At 45.8% G+C, this 13,148-nt stretch overlaps 1 protein-coding gene across 1 annotated transcript in view; it reads right to left on the bottom strand.

The window, feature by feature from the left end:
• Positions 1–13,148, bottom strand: part of cacna1db (calcium channel, voltage-dependent, L type, alpha 1D subunit, b) — a gene marked incomplete at its 3' end in the record, with an annotated part of 69,461 nt that overhangs the window by 20,651 nt on the left and 35,662 nt on the right. The window contains exons 11-31 of the mRNA XM_080534618.1: positions 12,415–12,441; positions 11,712–11,872; positions 11,227–11,452; positions 10,852–11,059; positions 9,744–9,864; positions 9,326–9,437; positions 8,714–8,774; positions 8,468–8,528; positions 7,758–7,893; positions 7,539–7,668; positions 6,809–6,868; positions 6,623–6,682; positions 4,873–4,979; positions 4,669–4,756; positions 4,291–4,398; positions 4,029–4,081; positions 3,697–3,843; positions 3,156–3,357; positions 1,524–1,682; positions 729–839; positions 363–440 (exon numbers count right to left, since the gene is read on the bottom strand). Coding sequence (XP_080390744.1) covers positions 363–440; positions 729–839; positions 1,524–1,682; positions 3,156–3,357; positions 3,697–3,843; positions 4,029–4,081; positions 4,291–4,398; positions 4,669–4,756; positions 4,873–4,979; positions 6,623–6,682; positions 6,809–6,868; positions 7,539–7,668; positions 7,758–7,893; positions 8,468–8,528; positions 8,714–8,774; positions 9,326–9,437; positions 9,744–9,864; positions 10,852–11,059; positions 11,227–11,452; positions 11,712–11,872; positions 12,415–12,441 — 2,416 coding nt within the window. The remainder of the gene's footprint in view (positions 1–362; positions 441–728; positions 840–1,523; positions 1,683–3,155; positions 3,358–3,696; positions 3,844–4,028; positions 4,082–4,290; positions 4,399–4,668; positions 4,757–4,872; positions 4,980–6,622; positions 6,683–6,808; positions 6,869–7,538; positions 7,669–7,757; positions 7,894–8,467; positions 8,529–8,713; positions 8,775–9,325; positions 9,438–9,743; positions 9,865–10,851; positions 11,060–11,226; positions 11,453–11,711; positions 11,873–12,414; positions 12,442–13,148) is intronic.

The raw sequence follows: 13,148 nt of genomic DNA on the forward strand, positions 1-13,148 counted from the left end.
CAGAAAGAGAGAAAGAGAGAGGGAGGAGAGGAGAGGAGGGGGGGGACAGAGAGATGAGGAAGAACAGAGGCAGAAAGAGAGAAAGCGATGGAAAGAGAAAAGAAGTAAACATCAATGAAATGATTCAGTGAGAAATGAAAACATAACAACGTGACTATGACCTGCTGCCATGAAGCCTCTATGATACATTATAACCTCTCAGTGACACAGTGCCTCCCAGGCTGAATGAGTGGACCAGACAGTTGTCCAAGCAAGCCTACAAAAAAGGAAGGAGGGAAGGAAGGAAAGGAGGAAAGGAGGAAAGGAGGAGAAAAAGCAAGGTGGAGGAGGAGGAGGAGGAGGAGGATATGTATATACTCTACCTGACTGAGTATGATGTCCACTACGCTGCCGATGACCACCAGAGCATCAAACACGTTCCACGGGTCCCCATAGTACCCCTACAGAGTACAGTAGACACCATGGTGGGGTGGGGGTGGGAAGGGGAGTGTGTGTGTGGAGGAAGGGAGGGATAGGGTGTCAGAGGAGGGTAAGATGTAGGGAGGGAGAAGGTGAGGTGTAAGAGATAAGGGATGAGGGATGAGGACGGGTGTTAAGGTCAATACTACTGGGAGAACAACTGGGGAAAGGGAGAGAGGAAGAGAGGGAGGGAGGGAGGGAGGGAGGGAGGGAGGGGAGGGAAAGGGTGCTACAGTACAGATGTGTTCTAAGATGAGGAATAGACTCACCCTTGGTTTGAAGGCGATGAGTTTGAGGAACATCTCAACGGTGAAGACCCCAGTGAAGACCATGTTGAGGATGTCCATGGCATAGTTAAACAATGGGGACTGGCCATAGTGCTGGAAGAGACAGAGAGAGGAAGAGAGAGAGAAAGAGAGAGAGAGAGAGATGGAGGGAAGGATGGAGAGAGGGAGAGAGAGAGAGAAAGAGTGACAGAGGGTAGAAGTGACAGGTTGTAGAGTAACAAGAAAGAAAGAGAAAGTGAGTAAGTCTGAAAACAAGGTACGAAACGTACGACACATGCAGAGACAAGGCTCGTCACTGTACATTCACACCGGTCGCCATTTTTATTTACGTACACACCATTTGCACTTGGAGGTGTTCTTTCCAAGAGACACAGTCTAGGTGTATAACATACGGCTGATTCCTATTCTGGTCAAATGGTTCAGATCACCAGATGTTGCCACGACATACATTGAAAATGATCTCTGACCGCTTTGTTGCTAGCTGGTGTGAACGTACAGTACAGTTCCAGAGAATCACTGAGCGGTTAACTCACAAACTACCAAAGAATTACGGAACACACACCACCCAGAGTGCCACGTGTTTTACATATGTGTTATTTACCAACAATACTTTGATTGGTTACAAAAAAATGAAGCATCATCATTTATCGAATTGTCCTGAAAAAAGTCACCTATTGGCACTCTAGATTGTTGACAATTTGGGTTGACAACTTTTATTCACCCCACGGCACTGAATGAGTGAAGAATGAGTGGGAGGTATTGGGAGCTGGGACTCACCTGGATTGCCAGACAGAGTGTGTTGAGGATGATGAGGACAAACATAACGTACTCGAAGCCCGTGGAGTTCACCACGTACCAGAACTTGTACTGGTACCGGTTCTTAGGGATGTACCTCCGCAAGGGGCGGGCCTTCAGAGCATACTCCACACACTGACGCTGGGTAGGGGGGCATGTAAAGGTTAACACGCACACACACACACACACACAGACACACAGACACACAGACACACAGACACACGCACACATACATGTACACATACAGACATACATATACACAGTGGTGTGCCGTCAGGGCCAGCAAGGCCTTCTCTGCTGGCCTAAACATCATCAGAATATACATTTTATTTTAATATATTTTTTCCACAAATATGTATTAATGATTCCCCATAGTCTATTCTCTTCATTTCATAGCTTTCCTCTTGGTTGCGCTGCTTCCAGTCTCCGATTGAGATTTGGAGGGCTGGCCTTTATGTTAGAGCTTTTATCCAATCAAAATGTGTTGCTAGGGGGCTCCAAAATCTGCCTGCCTGCACGTTAAGCGGTGCCGCCGATTCGACCTGTAACTTAACGTTGGAACGAGAAAACCTGTGGCGTTCCTAGTAAACCTACGTAGATGCGAGCAAAAGCAACAACGGAGCCTGCTGGAAGGCTCAATGATGTCAGCACCCAGCACGTCTTTTGATTGGATACGCACTATTGATACGCACTATTGATACGCACTATTGATATTCACTATTGAGATGCGTATATGCCGGTAGATGTGAAACTTTCGAAAGTGCGCAGGGAAACGGAGCATCACAACGAAAGCTTTCGTTGACTGATCGATAATACTGATCGATTGTGTCCTGTTTTTGGGTAAACAATAACTATCATTTAGGGGACACGATGAAAGCACCGAGTCCACAAACAGAGGAAACTACGTTGAGCTTATTTCTTTTCTGGCTGAAAATAACCCAGATTTACATTACCACCTGTCCACAAACAAAGTGTTTACTGGGACGTCAGGCAAAATACAAAACGACCTGATTTTTGCTATTGCTTAAGTGATGGGAGAAGAGATCAAAATGGAGATTAAAAAGGCACCCTTTGTCGCTATTATGGTGGACGAGACGACAGACGTGGGTAATGTAGCGATCTTAAAGATGTTAGTTTAACACTCTTCATTGTAAATGCGGATTTATTGATTAAAAATGCTTCGGAAATATTAATATAACTCTGTTGTACTTGTCTGACTATGTTAAGGTGATGTAACGCCCGGTTATACTGTGTTTCTGTCTAGTTTCTAGAGCCATGGCGTCATAACGATGGTATTAAGAGGTAGAATAATTCAGGTAGGAATGTGTCGGACATCACTGAAGGCCTAGGTGTGAAATGCACCGCCCGCCACTGCATATACATATGCATGTGCGCACACGTACACACACGAACGCACGCATACACACGCACATACGCACACACACACACACACACACACACACACACACACACACACATACAGACACATATATACACAGGTACGCACACATTCACGGGCGCACGCACACACACACACACACACACACAAACACACACACACACACACACACACACACACACACACGTTATTCTTACAAATTCTTATGTTCTTACCTGGTTCTTGTCCAGCTCACAGTTCCTGTACTCCTTCTCTCCCTGCTCCTGGAATGTGACAATGACGAAACCGACGAAGATGTTCATCATGAAGAAGGCGATGATGATGATGTAGATGATGAAGAAGATGGAGATCTCCACGCGGTAGTTGTAGATGGGACCCATGTTCTCTCTGTTGGAGTCGATGGCCTTGTATAACAGACTGCGAGGCAAAGAGAGAAACATACACAAGCTATGATTAAAACCACATAATCTATGGAAGTTATCCTATACATATTTGTGAAAAACTTATGTCCATGAAAGAGACAATGTTGTGAGTGTGTGTGTGTGTGTGTGTGTGTGTGTGTGTGTGTTTGTGTGTGTGTGTGTGTGCACGAGACAAGTGTGCGTCTATGTGTGTGTGTGTGTGTGTGTGTGTGAGAGTGTGTTTGAGAGTGTGCGCGCATGCATGAGCTTGCGTCTGTATGTCTATGTGTGTGCGTGCATGTGCTTGCATCTGTGTGTCTGTGTGTGTGTGTGTGTGTGTGTGTGAGGCTCTTACGCGGGCCAGCCTTCAAACGTAGACACGGTGAACAGAGCCATCATGGCCATGAGGACGTTGTCGAAGTTGAAGTCGCTGTTGTACCACAGCCTCTCCCTGACCGCAGGCAGCGCTGTGTCCCCATTGTTATACAGGATGTAGGTGCCTCTGGGTCCAGAGAGAGAGAGGGGGGGTCATACTGTGCATCTACACTGTACACACACACGCACACACACACACACAAACACACATACATGCAAGCACACACACACACACACACACACACACACACACACACACACACACACTGGGTAGCATTGGTTATATAAAAGGTAGAAAGCGATCATACTCACTTGCATTCCTCTGGGCTAGACTTGGCCATGTCTGTGCAGCGATAGAACTTTCCCTGAGGGAGAGAGAGAGAGAGAGAGAGAGAGAGAGAGAGAGAGAGAGAGAGAGAGAGAGAGAGAGAGAGAGAGAGAGAGAGAGAGAGAGAGAGAGAAAGTGAGACAGAGAACTAAACATATGCTATCACTCACACACAAGTAAGTATCATAAGTTATCATTGTTCTCCTCCTGTGGAGACAGTAGTGATCGTTAGGACACTGGCTGTACCTTGAAGAGCTGCACTCCTATGCAGGCGAACATGAACTGCAGAAGCGTGGTGACGATCATGATGTTGCCAATGGTCCTGATGGCCACAAACACACACTGGACCACGTGCTGTAGGGGGTGGGGGAGCAGGAGTAGGGGAGCAGGGAGGGAGGGGGGGGGGGAGTAGGGGCAGGAGGCAGGTGGGAATGGGGGACAAGAGGGTAGTGGGATAGGGGGACAGAGGGCAGGGTGGAGACATTAGAAAGAAAAGGTTAGGTAAGGAACAACCTTATTGAACAGCATATATTTTACATGATTATTATCCTTCACATCAGCCTTATTCCTCTCAGCCAACGAGTGTGATTCCTCTCAGCCTCTCAGCCAATCACAGCTACTCACCTTTAGGCCCTTAGCCCTGTTGATGGCTCTCAGGGGGCGGAGCACCCTCAATACACGCAGGATCTTCACTACGGAGATGGCCGACGACCTGAATACCAAACACAGGCAGTTAGCATTACACACACACACCATCATGTTGCCCATAACCGTAGTTTACAGCAAGTATTACCAATCAATCAATGATTGTGATTGATAGATACATACTGGAGGCCGAAGGAGACCAGAGACACCCCAACGACCAGCAGGTCCAGCAGGTTGAAGTAGTTCCTACAGAAGGCTCCTTTATGGAGGAACGCCCCGAACGCTGTCATCTGAGGAGGAGAGGAGAGAGAGGTCAGAGATACTGGACACACGCACACGCACACGCACAAACACACGCACCCACACTGGGTCACCTCACACACAAACACACACAGACACACACAGACACGCACACACGCACACACACACACACACACACACACACATACACATACTGGGTCACCTCATACACAAACACACACACACACACAATAATACACACATACACTCGTAATCCAGCCTATGACCTCTCAGCCCAGAGGTTGAAATGGGCCAACGCTGACAGGTGAGGGGTGCCAAAATGTTCAGGGGTAACCCCATCTCTTACAGGCTCTAACAACTCGCTTCTCACTCTCACTCTTACTCCCACACAAAGACCATTTCATAGGCATTAAAAAAAATAAGAAAAGAAAGGAAGACAAACAGAAACGCGCACAGACAAAACAAACACAGGGTTACATGACATAGCATATCAGACCATACAGACGTTGAATCACATTGCTCACATCTCCTCACAGCCACACGCAAACACGAGAAGACACCAGGACTGATATTTACAACATCAAAGAGGAAAAACATTCAGACAAGACATATCATCACAGTACGGCAGTTTATTTCCCGTGAAGATTAAGACAAACATCCCCCCCCCCCCAAAAAAAAAGAACTCCATGAATGCTGTATATTGCTTCTCTGCCTCTCTAAGTCACAGGCTTCAGCCAATAAAAAGATGGTTTTGCATTTGGGTGGAGGTTAATAAAAAGGTATGTGAAAGCCTTACTGCCTTGGATGGTGGTTGCATTTGAACTGAAAACGATTGCACTTAAAGTGATTGAGTCATTCCCGTGCAGTTTCAAGCACATCTGTGGAAGTCCTTTTGACAAAGGAGGCGTCATATCAAAACCAAGATCGAGACAAACAAAGAGTTACGACCAGGCGGGGTGATGTGGTATGGTGGACGCCAGAGCTCAAAGCAGCCCTGTACTGGTACATGAAGCAGAACAGAACATAGAGGTAGGGGTGGGGTGCTCGGTCCATGCACTGAGCGAACTGGAGGGGGGGATAAGAGGTGTCCCCAAGACTGAACTTCACATCGGCCTTCAGCTCCAACAGTAGGTCCCTACCAGGGGAGGCTGGTGGAGGTAGAAAGCAGAGGACAGGCTCATTGCAATGCATGGAATGGAACGGAGATGGAAACGGAATGGGATGAGGAAACACGTGTTTGATACCATTCCCTATTCCGTTCCATGTTGGCAGATTTCTACCTCCACCAGCCTCCCCTGGTACATTGTGGAGATCCGCAAAGAGGTTAGTAAACAACCTCTCCTACACCCCCAGAGCTTTAAAACACAACAATGAACAGTGGGACAACAGAGTTGACTACACTACACTCTGACATAAACACAGATCTGCCCCCTCTTTTAGATCACAGGATAACAGCCAATCAGGTATTACCTAGCAAGACGCAGGTTCTGTTCGAATATAAAAGAGGTGCCGTGTGAATTGGATGGTTAGTGTGAGAGACAGACAAAATGCAAAATAGTGGGACGCCATTTTATTGGCGATGAACAGGCAATGAACGACTTGACACACGGGCAGGGGGGGTGGGGGTGGCCAGAGTGGCAAAGGTCTGTCGTTGCCGTAGAAACCGTGTTACCTTAACAAGGATCTCAAATGTAAATATACTAGTGAAGACATAGTCAGCATAGCCTAGGATCTGGAAGACAATCACAGAAGGGTTGGGAGCGTTACTACACACACCGCTACGGCACTACACACACACACACACACACACACACACAAACACAAACACACGCACGCACACACATACAGGGACAATTACCTTCAACAGGATCTCAACAGTAAAGATAGCCGTGAAAGCATAGTCAAAATAACCAAGTATCTGCAAGAAAATGTAAGTTTAACAGGGGTTTCAATGCATTGACACGTAAATAGACTTCATCAATCTTCGGTACAGTATGTGTACAGTAAGTAGCGGAGCTATAGAAAGGTTTACTCAACTGCTATCAACAACATTAGCATACCAAGTAAAGAAATGTCATCTGGCAATTGATCACTAAGAGCAACTTCAGATATCCAAAAGCCATAATAGCTAGCATAAAACATAAAGCTTTAAACATTAACATTAACCTGTACTGTAAATATTGCTGTGAAATTATTCCAAAACATTGAGTGGAATTAAAAACAAATTCAATAACTTGATGCTATTAAACATTACTTAAAGGTAGACTCTGGGATATGATGTCATCAAACTCTGCCTGAGAAACGGGGATGCACCAGACGGGAGAAGAGAGCGTGATGTGACACTGAGTGAAAACCCAAAGTTAAAAATCCAAACCAAAGACAATTTGGGATGTGAAAAGGGAGGAAAGGGAGGAAAAGAGGACACTGTGTAACGGGAGTGTCCTCTTCACTCCAAGACTAGTAAAACGACTGGACGCTCTCGTTCACCACAACATCTTTGATGAAAGTGGCTCTGTTTTTATGGGTGTGACATCATATCCCAGAGTGGACGCGGAGGTGTTATGAGAGCACCCTGGTGGGTTACGTACAATGTTGCGAGCGGAGAAGTTGCGTATGGGGTCTTCAGCGGCCAGAGAGACAGAGCTGAGCATGATGAAGACCAGGATGAGGTTGGTGAAGATGTGATGGTTGATTAACTTGTGGCACGCCACTCGGACCCTGCAAGAAAGAGATAGGTAGTTAGGTATGTGTGTGTGTGTGTGTGTGTGTGTGTGTGTGTGTGTGTGTGTTTATTGTAGCTCACTTACGGGTTAGTATTGCTGAAGATGAAGAATGCGCTGCCCTCTGGGATGGGTGGAATCTTCTCCTTGATGGTGAGGTCAGACAGCCTTTGGGGGCGTGGCCCACTCAGAACCTCCGGCAGCTCTTCCTCCTCATCCTCACCTGAGGAAGAACACAGGTCCAGGGTCAAAGATAAGGCTGGCATACACACACCAGTTGAGGCTGGTGGAGGCAGAAATCGGAGTACAGGCTCATTGTGATGCATGGAACAGAATGAGGAATGGCAAACACAAGTGCATTACATTGAGCCCGTCCTCTGATTTCTACCTCAACCAGCCTCCCCTAATATACACAAGGGAACCTATCTTATGTACTGAACCAAGGACATTGATGCCAACACATAAATGGTAGTGTACACTGATACTAGGACACTTACACTGGTACACCAATGCTGGGACAGAAATGCTAGAATGCGAATTTAGGGTAGTAGCCTACACATGCTAGTGAATAGAGCACCTGTTCACATGTAGCATAATGCTAACAGTCTCCCTCCTGGTTACCGGTAGTTCACATGTAGCATAATGCTAACAGTCCCCCTCCTGGTTAGTTTACATGTAGCATAATGCTAACAGTCCCCCTCCTGGTTAGTTTACATGTAGCATAATGCTAACAGTCCCCCTCCTGGTTAGTTTACATGTAGCATAATGCTAAGAGTGCCCCCTCCTGGTTAGTTTACCTGGAGAGTCGACCGTGGGGTAGGGCTCCTTCTCTTCCTCCATGTCCTCCTCCAGAGGGGCCTGCAGACATAAAAACAACAAATGCTTGAGCACATGAGACCCACTTCATCATAGAAACTTCTGGAATGTATAGTGTGACACTGTTGTGGCCCTATGCAACGCAAGCGTTTCACAGCATATGCTCACAGAGTATATCACAGTAAAGCCACTTTGACTTTTGACTTTGAGGTAAAACCTCAGACTACCTTGTTCTCTCCATCCTGTCCCTCAGGTTTCTCCTCTTCTTTCTTGTCCATGCTTTCACTTCTGGATGAAGAGAGAGAGAGTGAGGGAATAATAATTTTAATTTTTTAATTTTGCCATTTAGCAGATGCTTTTATCCAAAGCGACTTACAATTACGAATTACAGGGACATTCCCCCTGGAGTAACTGAGGGCTAAGTGCCTTACCCAAGGGCACACTAGTAGTGGTGTGGCTTCAGGCGGGATTTGAACTCACAACCTTCCGATCACAAGTCCAACTCACTATCCACTAGACCACCACTACCCACTATCTTAATAATAAGAGATAAGAGAGAGATGAAATAGAGAGAGAGAGAAGTGCAAGAGAGAGAGACACACACCCATAGTGAAAGCTCAAATCTACATACTTGACCTTACAATCCTTACTGGTGGAGGTAGAAATCGGAGGACAGGCTCATTGTAATGCATGGAATGGAATGTGTGTGTGTGTTTGATACCCTTCCTCATTCTGTTCTATGCCTTACAATGAGCCCGTCCTCCGATTTCCACCTCCACCAGCCTCCCCCGATGGACACCACATGTCCTCTCATCAAGCCGACAGAGTGTTGACGTTACCTTGCCCTCTTCTTCTTCCTCTCTTCCTCTTCTTCTTTCTGAGCCGTGTTCAGGCTCTCCGCGTCCGCCAAGTTGTCCACGGCGATAGCCAAGAAGACGTTCAGCAGGATGTCTGGTTAACACACACAGGACTCAAGGAGAACACACACTTTGTTGCTGTCGTTTTGTTATTATTGTTTGTTTGTATTTTGTTAAGAAGGATTAGAGATTAAGGGCAGGAAAAGGCAGCCGAGGGATTCCATCCCCTACATGTAGGTGTAATGCAGAGTGCGGGCCATAGATGGCAGCACTAATCACTAGAGAGAATGCAAACGTGTGTGTGTGTGTGCAACTGTGCATGCATGCATATTATGTGTATGAGTGTGCACTGTGTGTGTGTGTGTGTGTGTGTGTGTGTGAGGTGATCACAGAAGGATACAGTTTCCACAGATGAAGAGGATGATGAAGTAGATACAGACGATCATGCCGGAGGAAGCAGGTCCTCCGTACGCCATGATGCCGTCATACATGACCGCATTCCAGTCTTCTCCTGTCAGGATCTGAGAAACAGGACACACACAACCATTACATTACATTACACTTTTGACATTTAGCAGACACTTTTATCCAAAGCGACTTCAACTACTACATTTGTTTAATATAAGTGAATCATAAAAAATAAAAAATGCAGGACCAGGGGCCATTGGCAGTTCACAATGCCAGAAGAAGGACGGATTACTTTTTTTTCTCCTTTCTTCTTATTAACAGTAGAGGAACTGTACAGAGGGGTGGTGGGGAGTGAAGAGGACTTTAAGAGAGACAGTCAAGAATGTAGCGTGAAGAGATGGGTCTTCAGTTTACAGCTGAAGATAAGTCATGATTATGCAGTCCTGACAGCAGTGGGAAGCTCCTTCTACTACTGGGGCGGCAGGACGGTGAAAAGCCGTGACTGAACAGCGTGATCGCTGCATCGTCATGGAGACGGGGTCCAGACAGCCAGCCGAGGTGGAGGGGTTTGGAGGCTGACCGTTGCTTGCAAGTAGGAGGGGCTGTACTCCTTATCAGCCGGTAGGCGAGCACCAGACACACACACACACACACACACACACAAACACACTCACATACAATAATTTTCCTAATTTTCATGGGCCAGTTTCCCAGACATAGATTAGGCCTACTTTTAGAATATCATATTCAGTGTAGATTCACCATGAAAGAAAAGTCTGGATTAGTTCAGGTTTGATTTAGTTATGTACTCTTCCCAGTCCTTGTATTCTGTGTATGTTGTGTCAAATGTATATACAGTGCCCTGCATAAGGAATTGGACAGTGAAGCATTTTAAATCAAAGAATTACTATGGGATTAAAGTAGACATTCTCAGCTTTTAGTTGATGGTATTTGTGTACATATTGGTTTAATCTTTCTGAAATTACAAAAACTGTTTATGCATAGTTCCTCTATTTTAGAGTTCCTAAAAGTACCGTAATGGGACAATAAGGCTTGACAGGTATTGTGCTTGTGCAAGTGTGCATGTGTGGAAGACCTGCCTGGAACACGGTGAGCAGGGCCTGAGGGAAGTTGTCGAAGGTGCTCCTCTTGGTCACTGTCTCGTCGAAGTTGAACTTGCCTCCGAACAGCTGCATGCCGAGCAAGGAGAAGATGATGATGAAGAGGAAGAGCAACAACAACAGGGAGGCGATGGACTTCATGGAGTTGAGCAGAGACGCCACCAGGTTACTGAGGGACGCCCAGTGACTGGAGAGGAGAGTAGAAAAGAGAGAGGGTCAAGATAACAGACACACACAGACACACACACACACACACACTCATACACACTCATACACACAGACACACACACGCACACATTAATGAACGCATACATACACACACACACCACCTCTCCCGTGTCCTCCCTGCCTCACCGTGTGACCTTAAAGATCCGGAGGAGTCGTACACAGCGGAACACGGAGATGCCCAGGGGGGACATGATGGCCAGCTCCACCAGGATGGTCTCCAGGATGCCCCCACACACCACGAAGCAGTCGAAGCGGTTGAACAGGGACACGAAGTAGGCCTGCAGACCCAGGCTGTACATCTTCACCAGCATCTCACACGTAAACAACGCCAGCAGGACCTTGTTGGCCACGTCTGGAGAGAACAGGGGGGAGAGCAGGGGGCAGAGAGGGAAGGGGCGGGGGGTTTGGGGTGAGGGATGGGGGGGTTGGGGAGAGGGAGGCGAAGGGGAGGGGCATTACAACACTAGCTAGTTGGACAGATCACACACTTCCATACTGTATTTGTTGGACAGGGGAGGCTGGTGGAGGTAGAAATCAAATGGACTTCCATCCATCCAGGGGAGGACAAATGGACACCAGTCTTCCTTCTAGAACACTCTGTCCTCTCTCACCCTGTACTTCAGTGAGCCAGTCAGGTTGGTTGTAGTGCTCCGAGGAGATTGTCAGCGTGTTGAGGAACACCAGGACGATGACCAGCCAATAGAACGTCACTGACTTCACCGCCACGCGGCACTTCCTGCGACAGAACCTGTTCCAGCGACGCCAGCGCCGACTGCCAGAGGAGGAAGTGATGTCACAGTCAGAACAGAAAGAGAGGAAGTGATCTAAGGTTCCAAAGCATAAATCTAAAATAAATCAGGTTCCAAATTTGGAAGACCGTGGCTTATTGAATTATACATTTGTTGTAAAGGTATTCTCAGTAGTAGTAGTAGTAGTAGTAGTAGTAGTAGTAGTAGTAGTAGTAGTAGTAGTAGTAGTAGTAGTAGGAATAGTATTAATTATATTATTAGTAGCCTATTACTGTTATTTTGTATTTAAAAATTATAAATCATTGCAAGCCTTCCATAGAGAACATAACACAATGGAGTGAGACGGCACGCAGGTACAGCACGAAGGGCGAAAGGATGATGAAGATGAGGAGGAAGACTATGTTGAAGATGGAAGCGGTGTAGTCAGTGACCAGGGGGGACAGAGTGTGTAACAGAGAACAATAAACACAGGATTAAGGAGACCATGCAACAACAAAATGCCACGCTTCATATCTGAAGAATGCACACAGAGGGACACATCATCCACTTCACTGGGACTACTGACCTGCACTTTGATTTGGTAATTTTTTGACTGGGAAAAATAAAGAATGATACTGTTAAATACACTTTACTCATATCTCATATCTTTTCACGGTAATTACCAATTGAGGTGGGGAGGTAACACTTCACTAAGTTAGGGTATACCTGACTTAACTTAGACGACAGCTAACTTAACTTAGAGTATAATTAACTTAACTTACAGTATACATAACTTAGTTTAGAGTATAACTTACTTAACTTAGAGTATAGCTAACTTAATTTAGGGCCGGTTTCACAGACAAGGCTTAAGCCTAATCCTAGACTAAAAAACATCTTCAATGGAGATTTTACATTGAAAGTGTGATTTAGTCCAGGACTAGGCTTAAGCCTTGTCTCTGAAACCGGCCCTATATAGAGTATAACTAACTTAACTTAGAGGACAGCTAACTTAACTTAGAGTATAATTAACTTAACTTACAGTATACATAACTTAGTTTAGAGTATAACTTACTTAACTTAGAGTATAGCTAACTTAATTTAGAGTATAACTAACTTAACTTAGAGTATACATAACTTAGTTTAGAGTATAACTTACTTAACTTAGAGTATAGCTAACTTAATTTAGAGTATAACTAACTTAACTTAGAGTACAGCTAACTTAACTTAGAGTATAGCTAACTAAGCACATTCAGTATACTGTACACTCCACCTAACTTGATTTAGAGCACATTCACAATGTCCATAACAAGGCAACATATT

The sequence above is a fragment of the Nansenia antarctica genome (assembly GCF_963989245.1).
Source record: "Nansenia antarctica genome assembly, chromosome: 6".
In the NCBI taxonomy this organism is placed as follows: domain Eukaryota; kingdom Metazoa; phylum Chordata; class Actinopteri; order Argentiniformes; family Microstomatidae; genus Nansenia; species Nansenia antarctica.